This window comes from Vanellus vanellus, assembly GCF_965231255.1.
Source record: "Vanellus vanellus genome assembly, chromosome: 13".
NCBI classification, from domain to species: Eukaryota; Metazoa; Chordata; class Aves; order Charadriiformes; family Charadriidae; genus Vanellus; species Vanellus vanellus.
The window spans coordinates 6,823,322-6,846,681 of NC_138918.1; the positions used below are offsets into that span (position 1 = coordinate 6,823,322).

Genomic DNA, 23,360 nt, shown 5'->3' on the forward strand with positions numbered 1-23,360 from the left:
TTGTGTACAAGACCTGGAGGACTGCAGTGGGAAAGGGCACAAACACCATGCGGATGTACACCATGATTCCAGTCTGCACTGCTGTGCTGGGGGGAAAATCCTGATATTCTCAGAAGCAAGGTGTTCGGAGAGGAGCAGCTCAAGAAATTGCTTGGGCCACCTCACCAGAGTGTCAAATAAAATTATCTTATCTTGCTAAATATAGCTAAGGTATAGTTCTTAAAAGTGACAAGAAAGTAGCTTTTGCAGATGGTTGACTCCCCTGGTCTACCGACTTGTTCTGCACAGGACAGCTCCTGAGGTGACTTTCAGAGAAGAGAGTCTGCAGCAAGTGACACCGACTTCTCCTCAGGCTGTGTTTGATAGCCTGGGCAGGAGCTCCTGCTGGGTCTCAGCTCTTGCTACAGGAGGTTCTGCTGCAGTAAGCTTGAGTCTGGTCACCAGGGCCTTTCTGCCTCTTCCCTGCCCTTGGCATCACGCTGCCTTTCCCACGCAGTCTGCCGCCATGCGCCTGTCTCAAACACAGTGACTGTTGTCAGATGTCCAATCATCACAATTGAAATTACTCCCCCACTATATCTATGCATAGTGACTACTTCATTTCTCACCAGCACAGACAGGCCAGTCAGAGCAAAGTGCTTTAAAACTTTGCTTTTAATAAGGTTTTGGCATTACACAAGATTGAATGTTTTTGAGAACTGGTAATGAGAAGTGTGTGTGAGGAACTGGAGCAGAGTCACAGGGTGTGAAAGGATGGGCCAGTGCATCACCTGTGCTCTGATCCATTCCCTTCTGAGAACAGTCCTTAAACCCCTGGGAGAGACTTGTTTTGTTAAATGTCTTATTTTATTCTTTATAATGCTGACAGATAGAAATACATTAGCTTTTTATTTAGTAAGGAGGAATGAATCACTTGGTGTTAGTGTAAAACCAGGTTTAATATCATCAGAAGTGGCCCACAACGTATGGCTCGCAGCACGACCAGGGCTACCTGCCGTACAGTAGTTCGGTCGCGCTGTGGTTTGCCTGAGCCCTGTCAGTGCTTGTACCTGGAACACTGATCCTTCACCCATCGAGGCCAGGTGAAGCTGAGAAGGTTCATTAGCTGCTTCTGCTAGCTACGCAGGACCAGGTGGCTGTGGCAGTAGTAACCCTGAACAAGAGCTAGATGAGAAATAAGTTGAAGGGCATTAGGCCCTAGCTTATGAGGAAAAAAAAATTACCTCAGTGGTACTATTAAAATACACTCAGGAAAAATATGTACAAGAGTTTATCTATAATCATGACCAAGGCAGTGATTGCTACATGTTTAATAATTCAGAAGTTTTGTAGGATATGTGTTATGTTGATCGTTTGCAGATCGGTTTAAGCTGCCATTCTTTCCTGGATTGGGGTTGTGTTCAGTGCTCACGTGGAAGAACACCGGTTACCTCTGTTTGACCTGAGAAATAACAGCCCCTCTGTCCTGGTACTGCAGCACAGTAACCCTGGGGTTGTCCTCTTGGCTCACTTCACTCAAACAATCCCTGCAGAAGCATCAGCTGCAGAGAGGTAGGTAGAGTGCATGAGGAAATGTGGGGGTTAATGCATATTTAATGCTATAGTAGGGGCTTTACCTATATTTACACACTCAGTCTGCATCATCCAGGGTCAGACTGATAAAGGGAAGAGAGCAGGAGCACCAAGAAAGAGGGCTGCTGCTGGTGTGTGGAGCAGTTCCAGCTTCAGGACTTCAATTTCAAGGTGTGCTCATAAAACACAGGGTTCAGTCCTGTGAATTACTTTTGGAAGTGTCTTACTTGGCTGCAACTTGTATTTTTTTAAAAAACTACAAAAACCAAACACCCCTCTGTACCTTGCAGAGGTGGAGCATGCTATCATCCTAACAACTCTATGCTACGTTTGAGATAAGACTTTAGGGACCCCACGGTGAGTCTTGGTTTTGAGTTGCTCCAGCACCATCTGTTCAGTGGGGGAGTTGGTGACTTCAGAAAGCACAGAGAGGAGAGCCAAAGCAGAAGGCATCTGTGTGCTTGGGCAGAGCAGAACCGTGCGCTCTGCAGAGCTGGGAGGACAGAGATCTACCCTGGGGCGATGGTACCAGCTAACAGAACTGATAGTTGTTGCTCTTGAGAAGGGGCTGGCCACTCTCCTCTTGCTCGCAGGACTCTTCGCAGCAGCCAGAGGTATCGCAGCCGCTGTCTTCCTCAGCAGTGGAGGGGAGGTTGGTGTAGTCCTTCAAAGCAAAAACAACCCCAAGTGTGTTTCAGTCCCTTCAATGGTGTATGACATCTGTTTCTGCATGGACAACCAGCTGGAGATGCCAACTCAATGCTACTCTTTGCTGTGCCCACAGGGCACGGCTAGCTGGCAGGACAGGTGCCGTTTGTCCAGCTGCACACCAAATCCAGGGGAATGGGGCAGGGCTGCTGCACTGGTAGTCGTATCGCTACCCACATTGCTGCCCATGGACGCTGCTGCAAAACAGCTGTATTTTGGTGTCTTTTGGTCGTGGTGGGGAGTGACTTAACCCTCCAGCATGGGGAAATCTGGATGCCTCTCTGCACTTGCCACCAACACTAAACTGCTCCCATGAATTAAAGGGACTTCCCCAGGAAAGTTGTCCGGGAGCTATGTTCACGTAGGTGGAAAGCATGTCTCCCTTCCCCCTTCTGCTCTCCAATGGTCCTCACCTGCTCCTTATGCACCTCCAGTTCTTTCTGAATGAAGCAGGCGATCTGGTCGAAGGTAGGTCTCTGGGTGGGCTCCAGGCTCCAGCATGCCTGCATGATGCTGTACCTGCAGAGCCAAACAAGGACAGGATGGTTGCACTGTGCTGCTGCAAAGCTGCAGGAGGGTTTGCACCCCCAGACCCTTCCCTGCAGCACTTTGCGTCTCAGGCACACGTTACTGAGCGATCCCTTGTCGTCTTGTCTGTAAAACCCGTGGTCAGTGCATGTGCAGTGCTCCAGAGACAAGCGGGTGCAGAAGTGGATAGACCAAACTTCTCTAATCTATCAACAAAGGGCTTTATGCCTCCAGTACTTTTTTCTTTAAGCTTAAACTTATTCCCCTCCTGTAACCTACTCAAGCTTGTCTTCTCACAGTTCTAGGGTCAAAAGTAGCTGACCGAAGAAAAGAAAAATCCACTAAGTTCAGGAATGTAGGCATCTAACACGACCTCTCCCACCTTCCCGGCTGTAAACAGGGGAAATATTGGATGGACCATCATAACTGATCGCCCCAGATCTTGCTTTCCTACAGGAGCAAGGAGCAGCCTGGTAGGATCCAACCTGGATCTCAAGGGCAGCCACACCTGGATGCAGCAGGCAGACCTGTGACCAAGGTCCCTGTGCCACCTCCCTGCCTGCCCCCCGCAAAGCAGCTCCAGCCACCCTGCCACCCGCCATGTGCATCTCGGCACATCCACTCACATTTCCAAGGGAGCAAAGTCGGGCCTGGCCATCTGGTATCCCTGCTTCACCATGCTGTAGAATTTGCTGTTCACCACCATGCCGGGATATGGACTTTTACCTGTGATGGTAACAGGAGCAGAGGTGGCTCTCAGATCAGAGGCTGTGACCCTCCATTCTCGTGGGGTGAGAAGACGCAGGCTGGAGCATCGCCTGAGCCGGTGCTACTCGTTCTCAGGGAGTTCTGAGTTACAGCCAGTCATCGGGATCCATTGCTTTTAATGGTCCCTCACAATGTTCTATAACCCTGATAAAACCTAGATATTTGTCAACCTTCCTCCTTTCTTTGAATATTTTCTGCAGAGACATTAGGGCAGTGGTAAGCCGTGGAAGACGAGAGAGGTTTACAAGCTCACTTCTTTCTTACCGAGGGAGAAGATCTCCCAGAGAAGGATGCCGTAAGACCACACATCGCTCTGCACTGTGTAAATGCAATCAAAGATGCTCTCTGGGGCCATCCATTTCACGGGCAGGCGAGCCTGGAAGAGCAGAGATTCCTGCAGGCTGGGACAAGCTGGCAGCTTACGCTACACCCTGTCCTTCGTACTCCAGCTGCACCCTACCCTTGTACCTTCCCTTGTCCCCCCTTTAGTTACTTACATTGCCTTTTACAACATAGTTTAAGTCATTCATGATGTCACGGGCCAGGCCGAAGTCACAGATCTTGGCTACCCGTCCATCTGATACGAGCACGTTCCTGGCTGCTAAGTCACGGTGGATGCACTGGGGAGAAGACAGCACAACTGAGACCCAGCCAATGTCCCCCAGCAGTCCCAGCTAACTCCCTACAGCCTGGGCCTGTCACCAAAACACTTGTAGGGGCGAGAGGAACACGTGCTGCTTGAAAAGCCCCTGTGAGAGGCAGTGTGTCACGTACAAGGAGTACGGGCTCTCCTCCAACCACTTCATTTGCAGCGCTAAGACATTGTGACATCTCATGCCACGTCCTTTAATCATTCATGGGGCCGTTGTCTTCCCCTTGGCAGGAGGCTCAGAGCCAGGGGCTGTTGACACGGTGCCCTCATCTCTGAAACAGTCGTACGGTTGGTTACCCTCTGGCACTCGAAGTGAGCCAGCGCTGGCCGACAGCTCAACGGCCACTTTCAGTTCCTTGTCCCTGGGACAGTGGGGAAGCTGCCAACACGAGAAAGCTTCGCATCAAAGTTCCTGACCTCATGTAAAAGCTGGGGAGAAAACATTGTGACCAGCACGATGCACAGCCCTGGGGTCCCCCCCGTAACGCTGCCCTGCCCAGAGCCCGTGGGATACAAAGGCTCTGAAGGGAACGCCAGTGACCGTGACCCAGCACGTCTGAACACAACAAATGGAGCAGAGGGGCCCATTTCCAGCAGCCATGCTCTTGAGCTTGGCCACCCCATCCAAAAACCATCCCGAGCCTCGTGCAGGTGGATGGTGCCTGCTGGTTGGACTGGCGTTTCCCAGTTGGGGTGCTGGGGGCCGTTGTCCTCTTCACACTCACGTTCTTTGATGCGAGGAATGCCATACCCTGGGCCACCTGGCTGGAGAACTGTAGCAGGTCAGAGAGATTGAGGGGACGGAGGTCCTCCCTGGTTTCATCTTCTTCGTCTGAGCTTTTCCCTGAAATTTAAAGCAAAGTTTTAGAGTTGCTGCAAACCTGGCAAATAATGCAAGCTATGCCATATGCTGGTTCCCTGGGGCTAAACCAGACAGGATGGCCAGAATAAAAAAAATCACGAAAACACAGAATTGAGCCTTTAACTCACCCCTGGCTTGCGCAGAATCTGATGACGCTGAAGATGATGATGATGACACAGGCCTCATTTCAACATATGTTTCCAAACCCTGGCTCGAAAAGCCACTGTCACTGAGTCAGAAGCAACAGAGATGGAGGCAGGCTGTTAGCAACCCTCCAGCAGTACCTTCTGCCCTTCTCCACGTCCACTGAGAGAAGAAACCACATCCCTGCCTGCAGGAAGCAGCTTAGCTAGAGACTTAAGGGCAAAGGGAAAGTCAACATCTAGGCTGATTCAGAAAGGGGACCTAGATGCCTTGTGGTATGGGGCTTCAGGTACTGCTCCCCTTTGGTCACGGGAGTGACTGCCCTTGGCTGACGGGGAGCACTCAGCCTCTTGTCCTACAAAACTCAGATGCCCAACAGGGCAGGAAGCCCAATAGTTCTGATTCCAGATTGTGGGAGGGCAGACTGGATCGAAACCTGGATCTATTGTGGGATATTCAATGACTGCTGTCAAAGACTTTGAAAAACTCGGAAGCGTAACCAAGTCTAAACACATACATCCCTAGCGGCTTTTACAACCTCGTATTCTGCAAGTCCCCAGACCTTTGGCCTTGATCTCTCCCCAGCACAGCCCTCTGCACGCTTCTCCCAGCAAGTACCCCGGCCCTGCATTGCTCGGTCCTGGGGCCATCGGAACTCTGCTTTTACCTGCGGATGTATTTCTTCTCTAGGTCAACGTTTTTGTAATCAGCAGTGCTGTCTAAAGAGGTGTCCAGGGCAGAATCCTGGATAATTATGGATTCAGCTTTTTTCCGCAGGAAATTCAGCAGATCTCCGTAGCGACAGTACTCGGTGATGACGAGGATTGGGCCTGCGAGAGAGGCAGAAAGGACTCATTAAGAAGCAATGCTCCTGTGACCTGTCCCAAGGGTTGCTTTCTCTGGGGGGGGGGGCAGCAGAACCCATACTGCACGTAAGCATGTCTGGAAACCACCAGCCCACAGGCCCTTGCAAAGGTACAGGTTCAAGAAAGACCACCTAGCTCATCAGCTGTCTCTGGTGTGAGACTGAGGAGAGGTGCAGCCTCAGAGGAGCAGGCCATGGGAGGGGTCCATGGAAGGAAGCAGGGCTGTGGGATCCTACCTCCGTAGGTACAGGCTCCCAGCAGATTAACGATGTTCTCATGGTGTCCCAAGTGACTCATGATCTTCAGCTCAGACATGAGAGCCTCCTGTTCATCCGTGTCTGCCGAAGCTGCAAGACAAGAGGGAAAAGGGCTGCGTGAAGGAGTGAGGGAGAGACAAAAAAGAGAGTAAGGGGAAAAACAGAAAAAGGTGTAGACAGAGAGGTGGAACAAAAGGAGGAGACACACTCAGAGAGGAAACTGTGTCCTCTGTGTGTGTCTCTGGCCATGGTTGTCCACAAAAATGACAGCAGTGTGATTCCAGTACCCAGCACTCGTCACAGAAACATCTAAAAAGTAGATGTTGCAGCCTGGGACCACCAGCACGTGTGGTGAACACACAGTACACCCTTCCCAAAGGAACCTGGGGGATTTCAGCCTTTGAAAGTTGCTCCAGGCTTACACTTTAGCATCTTCACAGCCACTTTGAGGACTGAATCTTCTTTGCCCAGCCCAAAAGCGGTGGCTTCTACCACTTTTCCAAAGGCTCCCGCTCCAAGAGTTTTTCCTGTAGAGGGAAAAAAAAATGTGCTTATGAGATGCTTCATAGAAAGAGATTGAACAGTTGTCCTGCACACAGCCTTGAGGAGGATGGCTGGTGGGTGGGCATTCCTGCTAAGCACAGACAAGATGACACATCCCTTAGTCAGGAGCTGGTCAACATCTGAGGGGAACTCTACCATAAGGAAACGTGGTATGAAAGAGGCCCTGTCCAAACATGGGCTCACCAGGTCTATGCATTAGGAATGACCCCAGATGCAAGAGGAGGGACATGATCCTCTCAACCTTCCTTGGAGCAAGGAAGGGCTGGAGGGAGGTTGTACCCTAGCGTTTGCCACCCTGTGTGGAAGAGGGCAGTGAGGCCTGGTTAAGGATGTTGCCCAGTTGCTTTGGCTCTGCCCCTTGGATCATTTCAGCTCTGTGGTGAGCTGGATGCCACCAAGCAAACAGCAGAGAAGGTTTCTTACCAAACTGGAGGTTATTCCTGGGAAACTCCCATTTTTCATTGTATGGCAGCTGAGTGGGATCAATAAAGATGTAGTTATTCCCTTCACAGGCCTCAATGATCTTCCACCGCACCTGGTATTTGGGTTTCTGTAAGGGAGAGACTCCAGTTATTCAACGTTCCTCAAGTCCTGAGGGTTCCCCAGTCCCAGCATGCACTCTAGCTCTCACCCTGCAGGCATAGAGGGAACACTTAGGTTTCAGCCCATCAAATATTTCTTGCTTTGAACCCAGACTGAGTGAGAGAGGCTTTGTCTGGACAGCCTTGTCCCTTTGCTGTTACCAAGTCCCCCCAAGTTGTCACCCATGACTGAGGGAGGCTCTCTTGCTTCTTTCACTTGAAGTAGCCCGTTGCCCTCACACGGGATGGCAGAGCTGGGAGAGCCAGCATGTCCCACCAGACCCATGGCTGACAGTGCCCAGCTGGTGCTGGAGGGAGATATCCCAGCTGTGTCTCTTTCCTTGGTACCCTGGGTTGCTGAGCACAGCAGAATGGGGGAGGTGGCCCAGCACTGCTTCCCTTACAGGCAAAAAAAAAAAAAAAAAAAAAGAAAGAAATGGAGAAAGAGAAGTAAGAATTTCTTCTCTTTTCCATTAATTTAATGGCAGAAGTAACCTGGCAAGGACAGAGAGCAGCAGTGCTGGAGGCTGTGGGCAGGGGCAGTTGCCAACTTGTGCTGGGGGTTCTCATGGATGTTGAGAGGGCCAGGGAGACAGGCTGGAGGCACAAATACAGAGAAAGGCAGTGAAATAGCTTGGCGTGAGAATACTGTGTGCGACCTTTGCTCCTGTAGAAGGAGACGGGGAAGGACCTGCAACCAGTGTGGCAAAGGTGGTCCCCGATCCATCAAGACAGACACAGGGAAGCATGGGTGGAATGACCGTGGCTGTGATGAGTCACGTTACTGGGAGGTGTGCACTGAAATGCTTCTCCTTGCTACTTCCCCTGGAGAGTTGCAGAGAAGGATGCAGCGTATGGGTAGATGCTCAAAGCCGGGTTAGCTCAGGCATGAGGGACCAAAACTGAGGCAAACAGATCTGCAGTTTTGAGGCAAAGCATCTGTTTCTGTTTTCTCCCCCACGCTGTTTCTCTTTTATTTGCCTGAGAATTAAACATTCATGCCCATGCAGGCTGCTGAAAAAGGCCCAGACAGGATGCTCCGAGCAGCACAGTTTCTGGTGGAGGTCTCTCATAAAGAATGCCGTCTGCTGTCGCCTGCTCCCAGCGGGTGAGCACTGCTGCTTTCTGCACTGCGATTCACCCAGCACTGCAGGAATCAGCCATGGCTTAAGAAGTCCATGGCTGAGATAGCTAAGATTATTTATAAACATGTCCTGCTTCTCTTGGGCTTGCAAGGCCTTCCTGAAAGCTATTTCTTCAGAGCTGTGCTTACACATCCATCCATCTCTCTGTCTCCAGACTACTGGCCAAAGACAGCTCTGCCTGTAAAGCTGTAGGTGCTTGTACGGGAGAGGGTTCTGCTGGATCTTCTGACAACCAGCACCAGAACTTTGCTGCAAAATTTGCAGCCTTGATGGGCTGTCGAAGGAAGAGTGCCAAAAGGGAGAGCTGAAAACCAGGAGATTTTCCACCCACTGATGAAGCAGAGGTGGCTATTGATTGGTACAGTTTATGGAAACAACTGAGAATGAATCCAAATGCTGAAAGTGAGTCTTGCAGAGAAAATGGGGCAAATTCTTATATAAAAATAGTGACCAAGTCTTCCTAGAGACAAACGCCTTCTAACATCATCCTGTTTCCCCATAAAGACAGCTTTTTATAAAGCAAGGAGTAGAATAAAAAGTAGATGCAAGTTGCAAACCGCTTATTTTTTTCTCCTTAATTTACTCCATGGATTCCTGGTGACCAGAGCAAAACCAGCTGCAATTGGCAGCATTGAGTGAGCACCTTCGCCTGGTACCAAGGAATATCCCCACTGACCTCTGGGCTACAAGACTGAGCAGCGTGGGAGAGGTGCGAACACACTGGGTTTGATGCATGAGCCTTGCCCTGCAGCAGGGAACTCCCGAGGGAAGTTGGGAGACACTGGAGCTGAGGGAGGCGGCTCGCCTGGTACCTCCAAGCTGGATGCTCCCTGCCTGTGGCTGCCAGCAGAGGCAGCGTGGTCTCTGAGGCTGGGCAGCCCCTGCAGCCCTTGCTGTGCAACAGGGAATCTGACCTGGTTGTACTTGTAGAGGAGGAAGAGGAGCAGGAGGAGCAGCAGGACCGATATGCCTATGCAGGTGGAGAGAATGGGGCTGAAGAGTCTGTTTGGGGGGGCCATGACACTTCCTGGAGGAGAAAAAGAAGAAAAAGAAAAAAAAAAAAAAACCAAAACAAAACAGAGATGAGTAAAACATTCCTGTTTCAATCCCATCTCCGGGAGCATTTTGCCCAGCTCTTCACTTATGCTTCCCCTGTACACAACACAACCCAGCACTGGTCTCAGAGACACGCTAAAGAGCTGCTGGGAACTGAGGGAAGTTCTTGTTACCAAATTCATGATTGCAATGGTTCCCCCCGTCCACCCCCCCACCCCCACCCCACATCCACCCCAATTTCCACACAAACAGCACCAGGCACAGGTCAGACCGACTGGGGACCAAGACGTGTGCAGCAAGAACAGGCCCATCAAAAGAGGCAACCCCTGGACTCCAGTGGGCTGAGCAACAGCTGGCAGTGCTGTGCCCTGGAGCTAGGTCCCGCAGTTACAGGGTGTTCATGGCATGGCTCAGCCTTTGGCACCACACTATGCCCAGCCTGAAATTCCCACGTGGCTCCTCGGACTGGCAAATGCCAAAGCCTCCCACCTCCTGTGAAGACAGAGGGCTTGTGGAATCTATTCCACCTGTCTTGCAAAACAGTAGGGATATATGTATAGAACCCCAAAAGCCCCCAGGTTGTCCCCCACTCTGCCAAGCTACCAGTTTGTATCTTACTGGTGATGGTGAGTGAGTGAAACATGTCTGAAGCGTTCCCCTCTCTGTTAATGGCCACACAGCAGAAGGTGAAATTGGCACCCAGCTCCTGGAATGGTACAACGCTCTCCACCTCCACCTCTCGGAAGGGTAAAATGTTCACCTCCTGTGGACTGGAGTCATTCCGTAGCAACCTATAGTCCTCGTTGTATCTGCAGAGACACAAAGCAGGAGAGAATGAGTGTTCCTCTGCAGCGCAATTGCTCACAAAGTGAATTGGTGCCTGTAACAGACTGGAGTGGAGACGCTGGGGATCTGGGCTGCAGCTCTATGAGACATGTTACTCGCTGCCCAGTTAAAAGATATCTCTCTGAGCATCAAAGCCCTGTATAGGCAGAGACTTAACTACATGTATGTGGCTACAACTGTGGCAGCAGTTCCCTCCTTGAATGGGGCTGGTACTGAGACACAACCACCCCTTGTCGAGGCAGCGGCAGTTGCCTCCCATCACACTGTAGCCCAGTGAGCCTGTGCTCTGCGGAGCCTCAGACCCGTGGAGGTCCCAGAAAGATAACTAGGGCCAGCCAGGATGTAGTTCTACAGCAACATACACCAGGGCACTTCTCCAAAGGACCCACAAGTTCCTCGGAAAAGCATTGGGAGAACATGAATCACAGGTGGCTGAACTCTTCAGGCTCAAGACTTTAGGAACAGTACTCGCCCCCTCTCCTCAGACAGTCCCCAGAAGCCTCTTTTTTTTAGCAGGGCAACATCCTTGTTACTGTTACTGGACAGGCTCTGCTATATTGCCTGTAAGCAAGCCCCCGTGGTGCTGCTCCACAAATGCCAGCGCACACCTTTGGAGGTGCTCGGTCTCCTGGGCATTTCCTACCTGTCAGAGTGAGTGGGGCACTGGTACCACTCGATGCGTGGGGCAGGGTAGCCGATGGCCATGCACTGAAGGATGCTGGAGTCGTTGGCTGGCACCTTGATTTTGCAGACCCTGGGAGGAGCTGTTGGGGAAGGCAGATGAGTGCCAGGGTGAAACAGTGAATGCTATGAGCAGAGGAAGAGCACATTCCTCGTGCTCTGATTTACTTTCAATGTGAGCAACAATAAAACACCGGGAACCTCTGTGCTACGCATAGGTTTGGGCTGGGTCCCAGACGCAGTCTGGCTGCGTGTCCTGTGGGCATTGAGCTAGAATCACCCTGGTATCCCATCCTCCTTGCTGCCAGCTGGGCAGCAGCCCCAGGGCAAGCAGGGTGAAAGAACGGGCAATGCCAAGCACTTACATTTCACAGAGATGCTGAAGGTAACAGATGCATTGGTCTCGTTGTTGAGGGCATAAAATGTATAGAGACCTCCCTCTCCTTCTTGCAGGCGGTTCAGGAAGAGTGTGTTGTTATACCTGTTGACACAGAGAGGGTAAACACCATGAAGAAAGCTGTGCTGAGGGAACTCAAGCACTCACAGTCTTTGCTCACTGAGATGCAGCTGCTTCCTGTGCCCAGGAGTGGGTGAACACTTCCCAGCACTGATCCCAGTAATTCCCATGAGGGGAATCTGCTACTTGCTTCTGATCTTCCTGACAAGAAAGACCTTTTGCCGCCAAATCCACAGCACTTCTGAAAGGCTACAGGTGGATGAATGTTCAGAAAGAAAGGAGAGTTTAACATCTAAATCATTGCCTTTGAAGGGCCAGAGGATGCTGGTCCTCCTGCCTTTGACGGAATTGCTCCCATTCTGTAGCCCATCAAGCCATGGTCTGTAGTTCCCAGTCCCCTCTGCCCCCAGCCCATTTCTCAGACCCCAATGCAAAAAAGAGTTTGCCCTAAAGCCATCATGGTTGCTGAGTGGCACAGTTCCTCTTGTGGACTATTTTGGGTTTCTAAGAAAATGAAAGGGGAATTGCCAAAACTCCCCACCAAATGGAATGATTCTCTTTGTTTCAGTCTCCTTTTGGCCTCATCTGGCTGTAGGCTTTGGAAGAGCAGGGCTGTGCCCTCCTTTAGGTCTTATCCACATAACAATGTGGCTTCTCTTGACATGGGACATACAATGCCACTCAGTACATACACTCTCCAGACCATGGAGAAGGGGACAGGTCTGAAGATCAGTGAGGGGATTTAGTTTTTTATACTGTCCATCCACCCCTGCAATTTATTCCTGCAAGAAGAGTGCAAACTTGAACAACCAAACCATAAATGTGATAGCACCTTCCACAAGGTTTTCTAAAGAGAAGGCTGCCAAGTTAGACAGAGGTGCTGTCCTCCTTGACCTGATCAGACCTGCTCACTGTGGTTTGCTAATAATACTGGAAAGAGAAGACAGAAAGGCAGAACAGTTCCCCTCTTTAAAACCAGAGAGTTTTCCGTGAGCCAGTAGCATGGGGTCTCACCAGGAAAGCATTGCTGGAAATAAACCACAGCTGGTGTAGAAGAGAGAGAGCACATACCAGTTGTTTCCAGAGATCATATCGCCCTTGAATGTGGTACTCCCAGAGCTCTTCAAGGGGTTTGTGTGCTCCCAGCCCCAGTGGTGAAGTTTTGGGTAAGCCTCAATGTGGACCTGCAGCTTCAGACTCTCTCCCAGAGCAACCTCCTGGCTGGTGGCTTGCACTGGGGTCAGGAACACATAACCTCTCTCTGCAGGATGGAGGAGAGCATGACCATCAGCAGGCGTGTCCAGAGACCTGAAACAAGCCTATACCAGCTTCATAAATGGACCATTATTGGAAAGGGCAGCTGGGAGACTGCAGGCGGGAATGAGACGTTACCCAGATGATATTGCCAAAGGAGTACTTCTAAGTTGCTGCTTTGTCATGGCAGCTTGGATTACACTGTGCCAGAGGAGAGCTAGAATATCTTAGTGAACTCTCACAGGGAAAGATGTTTTACATGCTATATTCTAATAAGCGGTGAGGCTAAAACCGTATCTCCTCACCGCCCATAGGAGACAGGCCCCTTAGCTAAACTACTGCCTTCTCACTTGGAAACAACTCAGACTAAGCCCTCTTTCTGAGCCATGGTATGCAACGGCTTTGGGTCATCAGCAAACTCCAGCCTACAAGCTGTGAGAATGAATTTTCCATCTTGAGATACATCTAGCCACACCACCCAAGTCTCAGAAGGCAAGGACAAGGACTGGGAGAATGAGGTACTGCCCACTGTAAGAGAAGATCAGGTTTGGTACCATCTGAGGAACCTGAATGTGCACAAAACCATGGGACCTGATGAGATACTTTGTTTCAAAGCTGTTTATAAACACACAGAAACTGAGAAGAGCTTTCCGATTTTTCATCCAGAATCCAAAAAATGTCCTCCTGCCCTTCAAGATGTGAAGGGAACACCAGTTCCTTTCCTGGCAGCTCCACAGTTCTCATGTGAGCCTTCAGGCACAAGTGAGAATGATGTTTCCAGCAAAACTGGGAACAAGATGGAGGCAGAAGTGGCAAATACTCAAGGCTAGGTGTGATTCAGCCCACACCTTCCTGGTCTTTTGGGGAAACACTCACCTACTACCTGAAGCATTGCCGAGGCATTCCGAAATCCTGCTGAGTTGTTAGCTATACAAGTGTATTTCCCACTGTCTTCCATGGTCACCGCTGGAACGGACAAGATGTCACTGATGATGTAGTTCTCATTTTCAAAGCTAGGGTTTTTAGTTCTCCTGACCTGTCAGGCAGGGAGGGAACGTCAGGTACTTTCTTGGAAGGGCAGAGGATAGAACTGAATATTTATGAGAAATATACCCACCCCCTCCCATTCTGGGCTACTGAACTTTGTTGTAGAGCCCCTGCCACTGAAAGCCATCTGTGTGGAGACCAAGACACATATTAAACCTAAGTATTCAGGGCAGATACTCCACAGCAGTTAGGGTTATAGTTATTGTCAGCCTTCTGACTGCAAGTTGGCCTTACACTATGTGATCCAAACATATCTTGTATGTTATTTCAACTCCTTAATAAAGGTGTCAGATATAATAAGGACAGCTAGCAAACCTTACCTAGCCATCTAGCAGTTAAAAGTCCGCACAACAGAGATTTTGAAATGCATTCCCTGTCTTCACCCATATCTGTTCTCTGGGGAACTGTGTGTCCTGAACATGTCTGCTGCTTTACAAGCCCTGGCGGGGCTGGGTGGGAAAAATGTTGCCTCAGAAGGTACTGTGGCTCCTGCTCAATGAACTCAGCTGAAACAACATACTTTCATTCTCTCTTGCGGCAAGATCCTGACAACGGGCAGGTGTTTCTTAACCCTGTGTCATCCCAAGGAAAGGATGGCCATATTCAGATTTCTACAGCTTGTTTGAATAGCTGCTTTGGTTGGGTTGTTCAAGGCTTTGCTGCAGGTGTATTTGGTCTGGGTGGTTTTTACCACCCCATGTCTCCAAGCTTCCAGGAAAGCCCTATATCCCCTTGAAGCCGCACAACTTACGTTCTTTGCTGCTGTCACCCATCTGATGTCATACTTGTGGGAAGGAGCAATTACTCTGCAAGTGACTTTGAAAGGTTCGCCCACGATTCGCACATGGTCTACAGGGTACATCGTCACTGACACAGGCTTCTCCAGTGCTACACAAAGGCAAGCAGGGAAAGATTCAACATTATCTGGCCCAGTGACCCTGTGTGGTTTGGAGACTCCCCAGGGCCTGGCTGCCTTCTCCTCTCCATTGTCTGCTCTCTTTACCCCTGGCCTTCTCCTTCCCTAGGGATCATCAGTCCTTTTTGTGCAGGTGTCTATGGGAAGCGGTACAGGTCAGGGAGAGCATAGCAGTCAGCACTGGGGGTTGAAAGGGAAGGGGAACCTTCTGCCATGGTTATGTCCTGAGCATCAGGGCCTGAGGACTTGCAGAACATCAGGGATAAATGTGGACTATATTCCTCCATTCTGTGATAGTGCCTGCAAAGAATTGAAAACTGCTTAACCCATGGAGACCCACCTGAAGGAGCCAATTTTCCAGAAGCTGATGGAATTTTACCTCCATTAAATACCCTTTAAAGACTGCAGGTTCAGAAGGTCTTTCCTAACACTAGCAAGGAGCTTTTCCTTAACTCCCTGTTGTGGCCAGCTTAGCTATTGCTATCTCCCTGAGGGCAGCAGCAACCCCAATCCTTTACCTTCTTCCACAATCAGCCTTATTCTTGATGACAACTGTATTTTTCCATTTATCACTGCTTGGCATCGGTAAGAGCCCTTCTGCTTGCTTTGCACATTGTATAGTGTTATTCCTTTCTCAGTACTGAAAGAGTAGTTGGTCCCGGGTGAGAGATGAGAGGCGTCATCCATTTTCAGGGTCACGCTGGATCCGTACTCGGGGGCCGTAATGAGACAGGGGAGCTCAGCATTACCACCTTTGGTCACGAAGATCCGGAAAGTTGGGGTGTACCACACATTACTGGGATCTGTGGAGGAAACAAGGTAGGCCAGAGAATGGGATCAGAAAATGCACTGATGCTGAGAAACACATTCCAGCAAAGGCAAGTCTCCAGCGTTGCTGCCCAGTGGGAGTTCGATGCTGGGGCAGCCGTGCTCAACGCCTGCCTGACTCAGCCTCCAAAAACTCACACGACAAGCCCAAATCCAGCTAAGGCATTTGAGGAGAGCACAGCAATCAACTCACAAATGTACATAGCCAAGAGAGCCTGAGAAGTATGCTTACCTCTAATTAAACTTTTCACCACGGTGTTAGTTTTATTTATCAGACCTCCAGCTTCCCTGTCCAGGACAGTATCTCTGGTACAAGGGAAAGGCTGAACTCAGTGGTGGATCTAACACAGCATACCTTCTTCTGGGGTGAAAGAATATTTGGGGTTCAGGTCACATTGAGAGGGTGTGATTCATGCGGCATTCCCTTATCTGGGGTACTGGCCATACAGTTCTCTGATTTCCAGATCTCACTGCTCATTGCAACACCAAACTTTCAACCTTGTTTTTTCAGGAGGGGAAGGCAAGGTAAGCAGAGGGAGAGGTCCAGGCCATTGACATATATGTAGATGCTCTATACTCCACACCAGTGCTTCAGCCATGAGCCCTATCATATGTGGGCTTACATGCTTGTGGGTGATCCACTGCCCCAGCAGGAGCCTGCACTGCTCCCCAAACACACACAAAACCACAGCCATAGAGGAGACCTGCGTAATGGCAGCGCTCCCTGAAAGGAGTCTGTTCTGCCAGCAAATGTAGGAAGAGAGAAACATGGTTACCTCGCACGAACAGATGCACACTTGCAATGCCCTTGTCGCTGCTGTTGACATAAACACATTTGTAGGTGCCTGTATCCCTGTAAGTGGCCTTGGGAATACTGAGCATGCTGCTGTTGTGGCTGCTGAATGTACCCTTTCGGCTCTTCCATTCAACTTCGGACTCTCCTGAGCAGTGCAAGACGACTGGATCGCCCGTGTTGACAACCAGAGCAGGGAGGTCAGGGCTGATCACTGGGGATGCCGAGCCTACAAAGGAAAAAGAGAAAGAGTGAGGATGCAAAAATGATCCCTAATGATGCTCTGTTGGAGTTCACACTGCTGAGCATGGAGTAGCTCAGCATCAGGAAGAGGTTGGGCTTGGGATTCAAAGTAGCTTTCTGGCTTGCGTCACTCCAGCCATTCTCCATCCCACCAGACCTATATGGCCTGATACTCCATGGAATCAATGTCAGGGAAGAGACAAAAACCCATATGTGACCATTTAGAGCACCGGGACAGAAAGAAAACAATCATCTGGAGCTGATTAGGCCAGATGCTAGCTTGGAAATTATTCCTGTTGGGTTTTGCCTCTTTTTGCAACAGTTTTCCTCTTGTGGCAGAGCTGGAGCTACTATATGAACTCAGTTAGCCCATAACACCGTTTGGTGAAGTTTAAGCCAAGTCTAATGGATGGGGCTCTCTTTGTTGCATTGGTGCTGTGATGAGCTAGAACAGATCTGGAAAGCTTCTACAGATCAGGAGGTCAGCACATGCCTTTTGGGAAGACCGATGTTTTGGTTGCTGAGCAGTAGATTTTGAAGGACATCTACTTATGCCTTATCATACAGTCAGTGTGTTTTCCTCACAGATGCCATCAAAACATTATGAAATGAGTCAGCATCATTATTCATATTTGGGGGTGGGAAACTGAGGCACAGAAAAGCTAAATGGCTCATGAAACTGCAGCTATAGCTGCAGTTGTACATACAACCCACCAGGCCACGTTGACGCTGCTGTTGCAACCCAGCTGGATCTCCGATGCCATCTCTACTTTGAAGATGGCTTCTCTGCTGGCTGAATAAAGGGGAACCAGGGTCCCACTCCAGCCCTTAGTGTCAGAAGGAAATATTTTTTTCCCTGTTTTGCCACATCAGCGAGTTCTTTGAGTCACCACCTATATTTAGGGTGGGGGGAAGTGAGAAATGAATCAGTGCCGTGGGGCTGGGGAAGAAGTGGTACTGCCACCCCCACGCCAGGCCTTCGGGGAGGACAGGAAACACATTGCAAATGGCTATCTGTGCTCGGGGGGCTCTGCAACCCCCTCCAGCCCCTATCCAGGGCTATTCTCCCACTTCTGCTTTTCTTTCCCTTTGCTAATCCATCCTCACCTCTTAAAGTGACACACACCCAGGTTCAAATAATAGCAAGGGGAAAGGTAGCTGCCCAATTTATCAATTCATCGCTCTTCATAGAGGAGGTCACTGCAGGCAGTGCTGCTCTGGAGTGGTGGCAGTGGAAAAAAAAGGGGGGGGGGCACTCAATTTGGTCTTGTGATGCCTCAAACTCTGCAGCAGACTGCTCTGGACTCACAGGAGCTCTTTAGTTGAGAGGTTTGTTGTTGAAATGAACGTAAAAACCCCAATCATCAGGAAATGGGAGAGGGCGAGACACCATCTGATGGCACTATTAGTCCAGCTGCACTTGCACATCCTTCAGGGGAAAGGGGGGCAGTAACCAGATGTTACAGCCCTTCACTGCCCAAACCTGTTGCAGGGAGGAGAGAAGGGAAGGCTGCTTATGGCCATGAGTAAAAAAGAAAGCTTAAAGCACATCTGTTCCCAGGTGCTACCTTGGAGACTGGACACCGTTTCTGTAACGCAGCTAACAGAAGCAGCACGTACCCATCCTCACCCAGCCCTGCTCACAGCTCTCGCCTGGCGAGAAAGACTGTCTGAGGTACAGATGTGCATCCTGTGCTACCAGCCCTGCTCAGGGGCTGTAACAACAGAGCCCATCCTTCAGAGCTCCAAAAGCATCATTTAAGCAGTTTTGGGTTGATGCCTCCCTCCATGCAACAAAGGGTTGAGAACGTGAGACTCAGGGCCCTGGAGAGCACTGCTGGTGCGTGACAACAATGCAGTTGTCCAGGGGAAACCCAAACAAGGCCTGGATCAAACTCACTGGCCCTTGGGGAAAAAGCAGAGGACAGGGAACTTTGGAGCATGGAATATTTGACATTTTATCTCCCTGTTGGGTTTTTGTGTGTGTGTGTGTGTGTGTGTGTGTGTGTGTGTGTGTGTGTGTGTGTGCGTGCATGCGTGATGCTTTTATCTTTCTGTGGAAACAGGAAAAGCCTCATTTATTCCCAGAGTGGAGAAAAACATATCCCAGAATCCTTTACAAAGCCACATTTTCCACATATCTGAAGTACAACGTTCCTCCCTTTTTGCTGAGCCGTGTTTTTGAGCAGGACTTGACATGTTTCTGTTGCTTTAACTCTCTGTCCCTGGATGCTTTTCCCTCACCTGCTCTCTGCTTTAGCTACCCCTCCGCATCCAGGGCTTCAGCACCATTTGATGGGGGAGTCAAGCTCTGACTCAGAGCTGCATTCAAACTGGCTCAAGGAAAGACAGTGTAACTGGTCCTTGGTTTGGCCACAGCAGGAGGACAAGAAAAAACAAGTGTCATGTCACTTCCCGTCCTTGTCATCAACCTCCAGTTACTACTGAGATGCTATGGCCAGAAGAGGCTCAGGATAGGTGCTCTCCATAACAGCGAAGAACCCAGCAGCCTTCAGGCTCTCACTGGAGACTCCTGTCAATGGCACAACCACCACACTAAATGCAGGACACCACCAGGTGAAGGCCACCCAAGTGTTCGCTCCTTTGTGTGTGCTGGCAGATGAGTCAGACCAGTGGGTCCTTTTCCAAAATGGGGAAGCAGAGCTGCTGGGGGAGGCTTTCTCCGTGCTGACCAGCGTGCAATCTTGCACGAAGCCCAAGGATGTCTCTCTGCTGCTCTCCAGCAGCTTCCGCAGCATTGCCAGTAACTGCTGGACAAAGGTTTTACCACACTTGGGTTGTGTAACCATGACCTCTAGTTACAGCTGCAGGCTCTGTCCCTGCTTCTCCCATGCCAGCCAAACCATTACTTTCCTCTGCTGAGGGTTTGGAAATGGTGAGGAAGGAGAAGTGAGGGCTGGTAAGACAGAGAGGCTCAAGAATCTGACCACAGACGCCAGTTATCAGGACCATGACTTTGTCCTGGGGGATAACAAGGCTAAGGTCTGGCCCAGGGAGAGACCCATAGAGACCTGAGGTCCCCTTGCTCCCCTCTCAGTGCTGGCAAGAAAAAGCTTGGTTTCTGAGGACACCTTCCCCACAGTCACCTACAGTATGTGGAGGGCGTGGGGAGCGGAAACGGGTGCTCATCACATCTCTGCTTGGGGCTTCTACCTCAGAGGTTTAGGTTGATCCACAACAAGAAAACAAAAGAAACCCCGGGAAAACCTCTCAAGATAGCCAAGACCACAGATGTGAGCTGATCAGGTTTCAGGTCTTTCCTCTGCTTGACCTGAAGCTGGGATTTGAGCCCCTGACACTCCTCCAAGCAAAAGCCCAGATCACAACGGTCATACCACGTCAGCCCTGGGTACTCTCAGAAGATGCACTTGCAATCCAAGGGGCAGAAGAAGTCAGGCAGCTCCAGTTTGAGGCTATTGCTTTGGACAACCCTGGCATGCTGCAGCTTTGTGCTGCAGATGGCCAACAGTCATAGTACTCAGACAAATGTGTGTCTAACACCCTGACATGGCAGACAGCGCCTGACGAGGATGTCACAGCTAGTGACCTGCATTGCTCAGTGCCTCAAGGAACCTTGGGAGAGATCCTAACAGATATCATTATGATCGCTCACAAATCTACATCAGACCTGCCTAGTCCCTATTTTCTTAAAAAAAACCAAAACAAAACAACAACAACAAAAAAAACACATAAGAAATTTGAAACCCTGCAGCCTTCATAACCCAGTTTCCCAGCACAGCAGACCTGGAAAAAGCCTGCTCAGCATATCAAAGACATGACTTGAAGTGAAACACCATGCAGTACAACAGCAAGGAGCATGCAAGTTCCCTGGGCTGAAAATACAAACGCTGCAGTGGCTCAAGAGGGATACACTGCCTCCCTGTTACACGCTGAACGCTTTCCCCACTAGATTGCCCCCTTCCAGGGGGACACTCCCCACCATAGCCTCATTGTGCTGGGAGCAAGCTCAAAAGGATAATGAAGGAAAGTGTCACACAAGATCCAGGAGGCTGCCAGCATTTAAGACATGAGATTAGTAATACTGGTTTCTGTCTGTTTGGTTGGTTGCAAACCTCAAAAGAAGCTTAGTGACTCTTTCTTGAGGTTGGTGGGTTATCGTCTCCGCAGCCTCAAAAACCAGGCATATTCACCTTTCCCTCCTTGGCTTCCCGAGTTCTGTTTCCATTACAAGGTCTAACAGCACCTGGCTCTACAGCCCTGTTGTATATGCCAGCACACCACCAGAAAACAGCAATCCTCGGACATCTCCAGCCAGGTACAAGGTGCATCAGAAGGTGCCAATGCAGCTGACTTTTCCGACTCTTTCACCTGAAGGCCAAGCATCTCCAGCTCTTGCCCCATTTGGGCAAAGGGTTGTTTCAGAGACGGCTTCCCTCAGGACACACTTTCTGCTGAACCTCTCTTTCCTCCTAACCCCCACCCAGACCCAAACAGCAGGAAGTTTCCCTTTCCTATCTCCCCACTGCTGAGGCTCTTCCTATGCTACGTGCACCTTTCCATACCCCTTGGCCCTGCAGTGCTGCAGGCAGCCAAGAGTGAGCCCTCATCACAGCTGGCTCCAGGGCCAACACAGACTAGTAACACACCCTCTTTCCACCACTGCCTTCCCTCTATAACGACAGCCAGTTCTGGATGGTCTTCAGGAAGCTGCTACAGCCAAGTCTGCACTAAAAGCCAAACTGGTGTCTCTTCCCTGCTGTGCCATAGAATAGAACAGAATCAGTTTTGTTGGAAGAGACTTTTAAGATCAAGTCCAACCGTTAACCTAACTGCCAAAATACCACTAAACCACGTCCCTCAGCCCTACATCTACATGTCTTTTAAATACCTCCAGGGATGGCGACTCAACCACTTCCCTGGCCAGCCTGTTCCAATGGAGCCAGGGAGCAGACATGTTCTCTTGCACGCTCCTTGCCCATGCCGAGGTTCCTTGAACCTTCCCACAGCATGTGTGGCTGCCTCACGAAGCAGCCTCCAGAAGCAGGGACCGTCCCAGCCCACAGCAGGCTACCACACAGGTAGACACGACTGGGAGCCCAGCTTCACCCTCCACCACCAGGAGCCGAGTGCTCATTAGTCCATCTTCAGCACTGCCTCAGCCCCACCGAGGCTGTCACCCTTCCTCACCCAAGGAGGGATGGAGCACTCGCATCAGACAACCGGAAAACCCTCGCCATGTCCCAAACCTGTCCTGGAGTGACATGGAGACATCAGAGAGCTTTGGGGGGCCAGTGGACCTACCGTGCCAGATGCCAGCTGTGGTGAGCAGCAGGAGGAGAGCAGGACCCATGTCCCCAGGGACTGCGGTGCCCTCTGTGTGGAGCAGGGATGTGGCTGAAAGATCCTCCCGAGCAGCGAGCACCTCTCCTCGTGGGCACCGTCCCCAGTGCTCCCTCAGCAGGAGCTTCTCCTTTCCGAGTTGACCACAAGTTAAGAAATTCCTTTTTTTTTGTTTGTTTTTGAAACAGGAGGGAGAAAAAAAAAAGTGATGCTTTGAGACGTCACTAGTGACAAACCCCCTCGGCAGAGGTGGGGCCATGCGCACACCCCGATGGAGGGCCACCCTCCAACCCCAGAGAGGGGTTCAGCCCCAGACCATTCCCCAGGACTGGAAGGGGCCACTGTACCATACCAGGGCTGAGGACAATCCAAATCCGCCACAGCTACTGCTGCCCAAACCCCCAGGGACTGCTGCACACTTGCTTGGGTACACAGAGCCAGGCTGCGGCCTGCCTTGATGGCAAGGGAATCCATTACTACCGCAGTGGGACAAGCTTTACCTCTGGCCCAGTTGCTCTTGCTGGCTTCAGGTCCTGAGGACCCACACAGGAACCTGGCTGACTGCCTCACAACAAGCCCACAAAGGTGGCTCAGGCCAGGGCAGTTCCCAGGTGGGAAAAGGCCTATGAAGATGACAAATTATTTTGTTCTAACCAAGACCATGTTTCTTCATGCAGAGATGAGTCCTGTAGCCACCCAGGATCACCATCAAGCCCTGCCCCAGCACCATGCAGAGGCAGGGTCAAGCCCAACCAGCTGTAGGCTCACCTTCACTGCCCTCCCCAGCCTGCAGACCCTTCCCTGTCCCCAGCTGGGCTGGGGGACACATGAGGACTCCAGTTCTTCTCCTCTCCCCATATCTCCAAGCCCAATGTTCACAGCAACCCTGTCACCATCAGCCAACCACCCCCAGGAGCCCATCCCACCCAGTCCTACTGCCTTGCTAGTGGGGAGCTTTTAGAGGCTGTTTTCTAACGGACAACCTGGCAGGCACCTGGGAGAAGTAATTAGGCACTTCATCAACCCTCCCATGGACTGTGCCTCTTCCAAAACAGGGGGTGAGGGTAGATTTGAAGCAAACCATCTCTCCCAGGGATGCTCAAGTCAGCAAGATATTAGCAGGTCAAGTCAGACACAGGGTGCCCCTTGCTCTCTGCTCTACCTCTGAATAACCTCACCCTGCAGCAGAAGTTCATGACAGTTCACAGCAACTCTGGGGTGGGAAGTTATGGCCACCACCTGACAGTGCTGGGAAGCACAGGGGAGGAAG

At 50.6% G+C, this 23,360-nt stretch overlaps 1 protein-coding gene across 1 annotated transcript; it reads right to left on the reverse strand.

The window, feature by feature from the left end:
• Positions 1–674: 674 nt before the first annotated feature.
• Positions 675–22,115, reverse strand: CSF1R (colony stimulating factor 1 receptor). The gene is made up of 21 exons (XM_082489763.1): positions 22,052–22,115; positions 16,509–16,754; positions 15,423–15,707; positions 14,740–14,876; positions 13,818–13,977; positions 12,759–12,948; positions 11,596–11,711; positions 11,193–11,313; positions 10,322–10,512; positions 9,562–9,674; positions 7,345–7,471; positions 6,780–6,884; positions 6,337–6,447; positions 5,902–6,064; positions 5,219–5,319; positions 4,954–5,072; positions 4,074–4,196; positions 3,841–3,952; positions 3,435–3,534; positions 2,694–2,799; positions 675–2,236 (listed from the first exon to the last, which is right to left on the reverse strand). Exons 1-21 carry the CDS (start codon positions 22,098–22,100, stop codon positions 2,105–2,107), a joined length of 2,907 nt encoding a protein of 968 aa, XP_082345889.1. The 5' UTR covers positions 22,101–22,115; the 3' UTR covers positions 675–2,104.
• Positions 22,116–23,360: the final 1,245 nt, after the last annotated feature.

Bases quoted from the DNA above. Each gene is read 5' to 3' on its own strand.
- CSF1R (XM_082489763.1), bottom strand. From the start codon at position 22,100: ATGGGTCCTGCTCTCCTCCTGCTGCTCACCACAGCTGGCATCTGGCAC. The intron at 6,448-6,779 runs GTAAGCCTGGAG...CTTGTCTTGCAG, and splicing joins GGCTGTGAAGATGCTAAAGT to CTTCGGCAGACACGGATGAA. The intron at 6,065-6,336 runs GTAGGATCCCAC...CCTCTCTCGCAG, and splicing joins GGGAGCCTGTACCTACGGAG to GCCCAATCCTCGTCATCACC.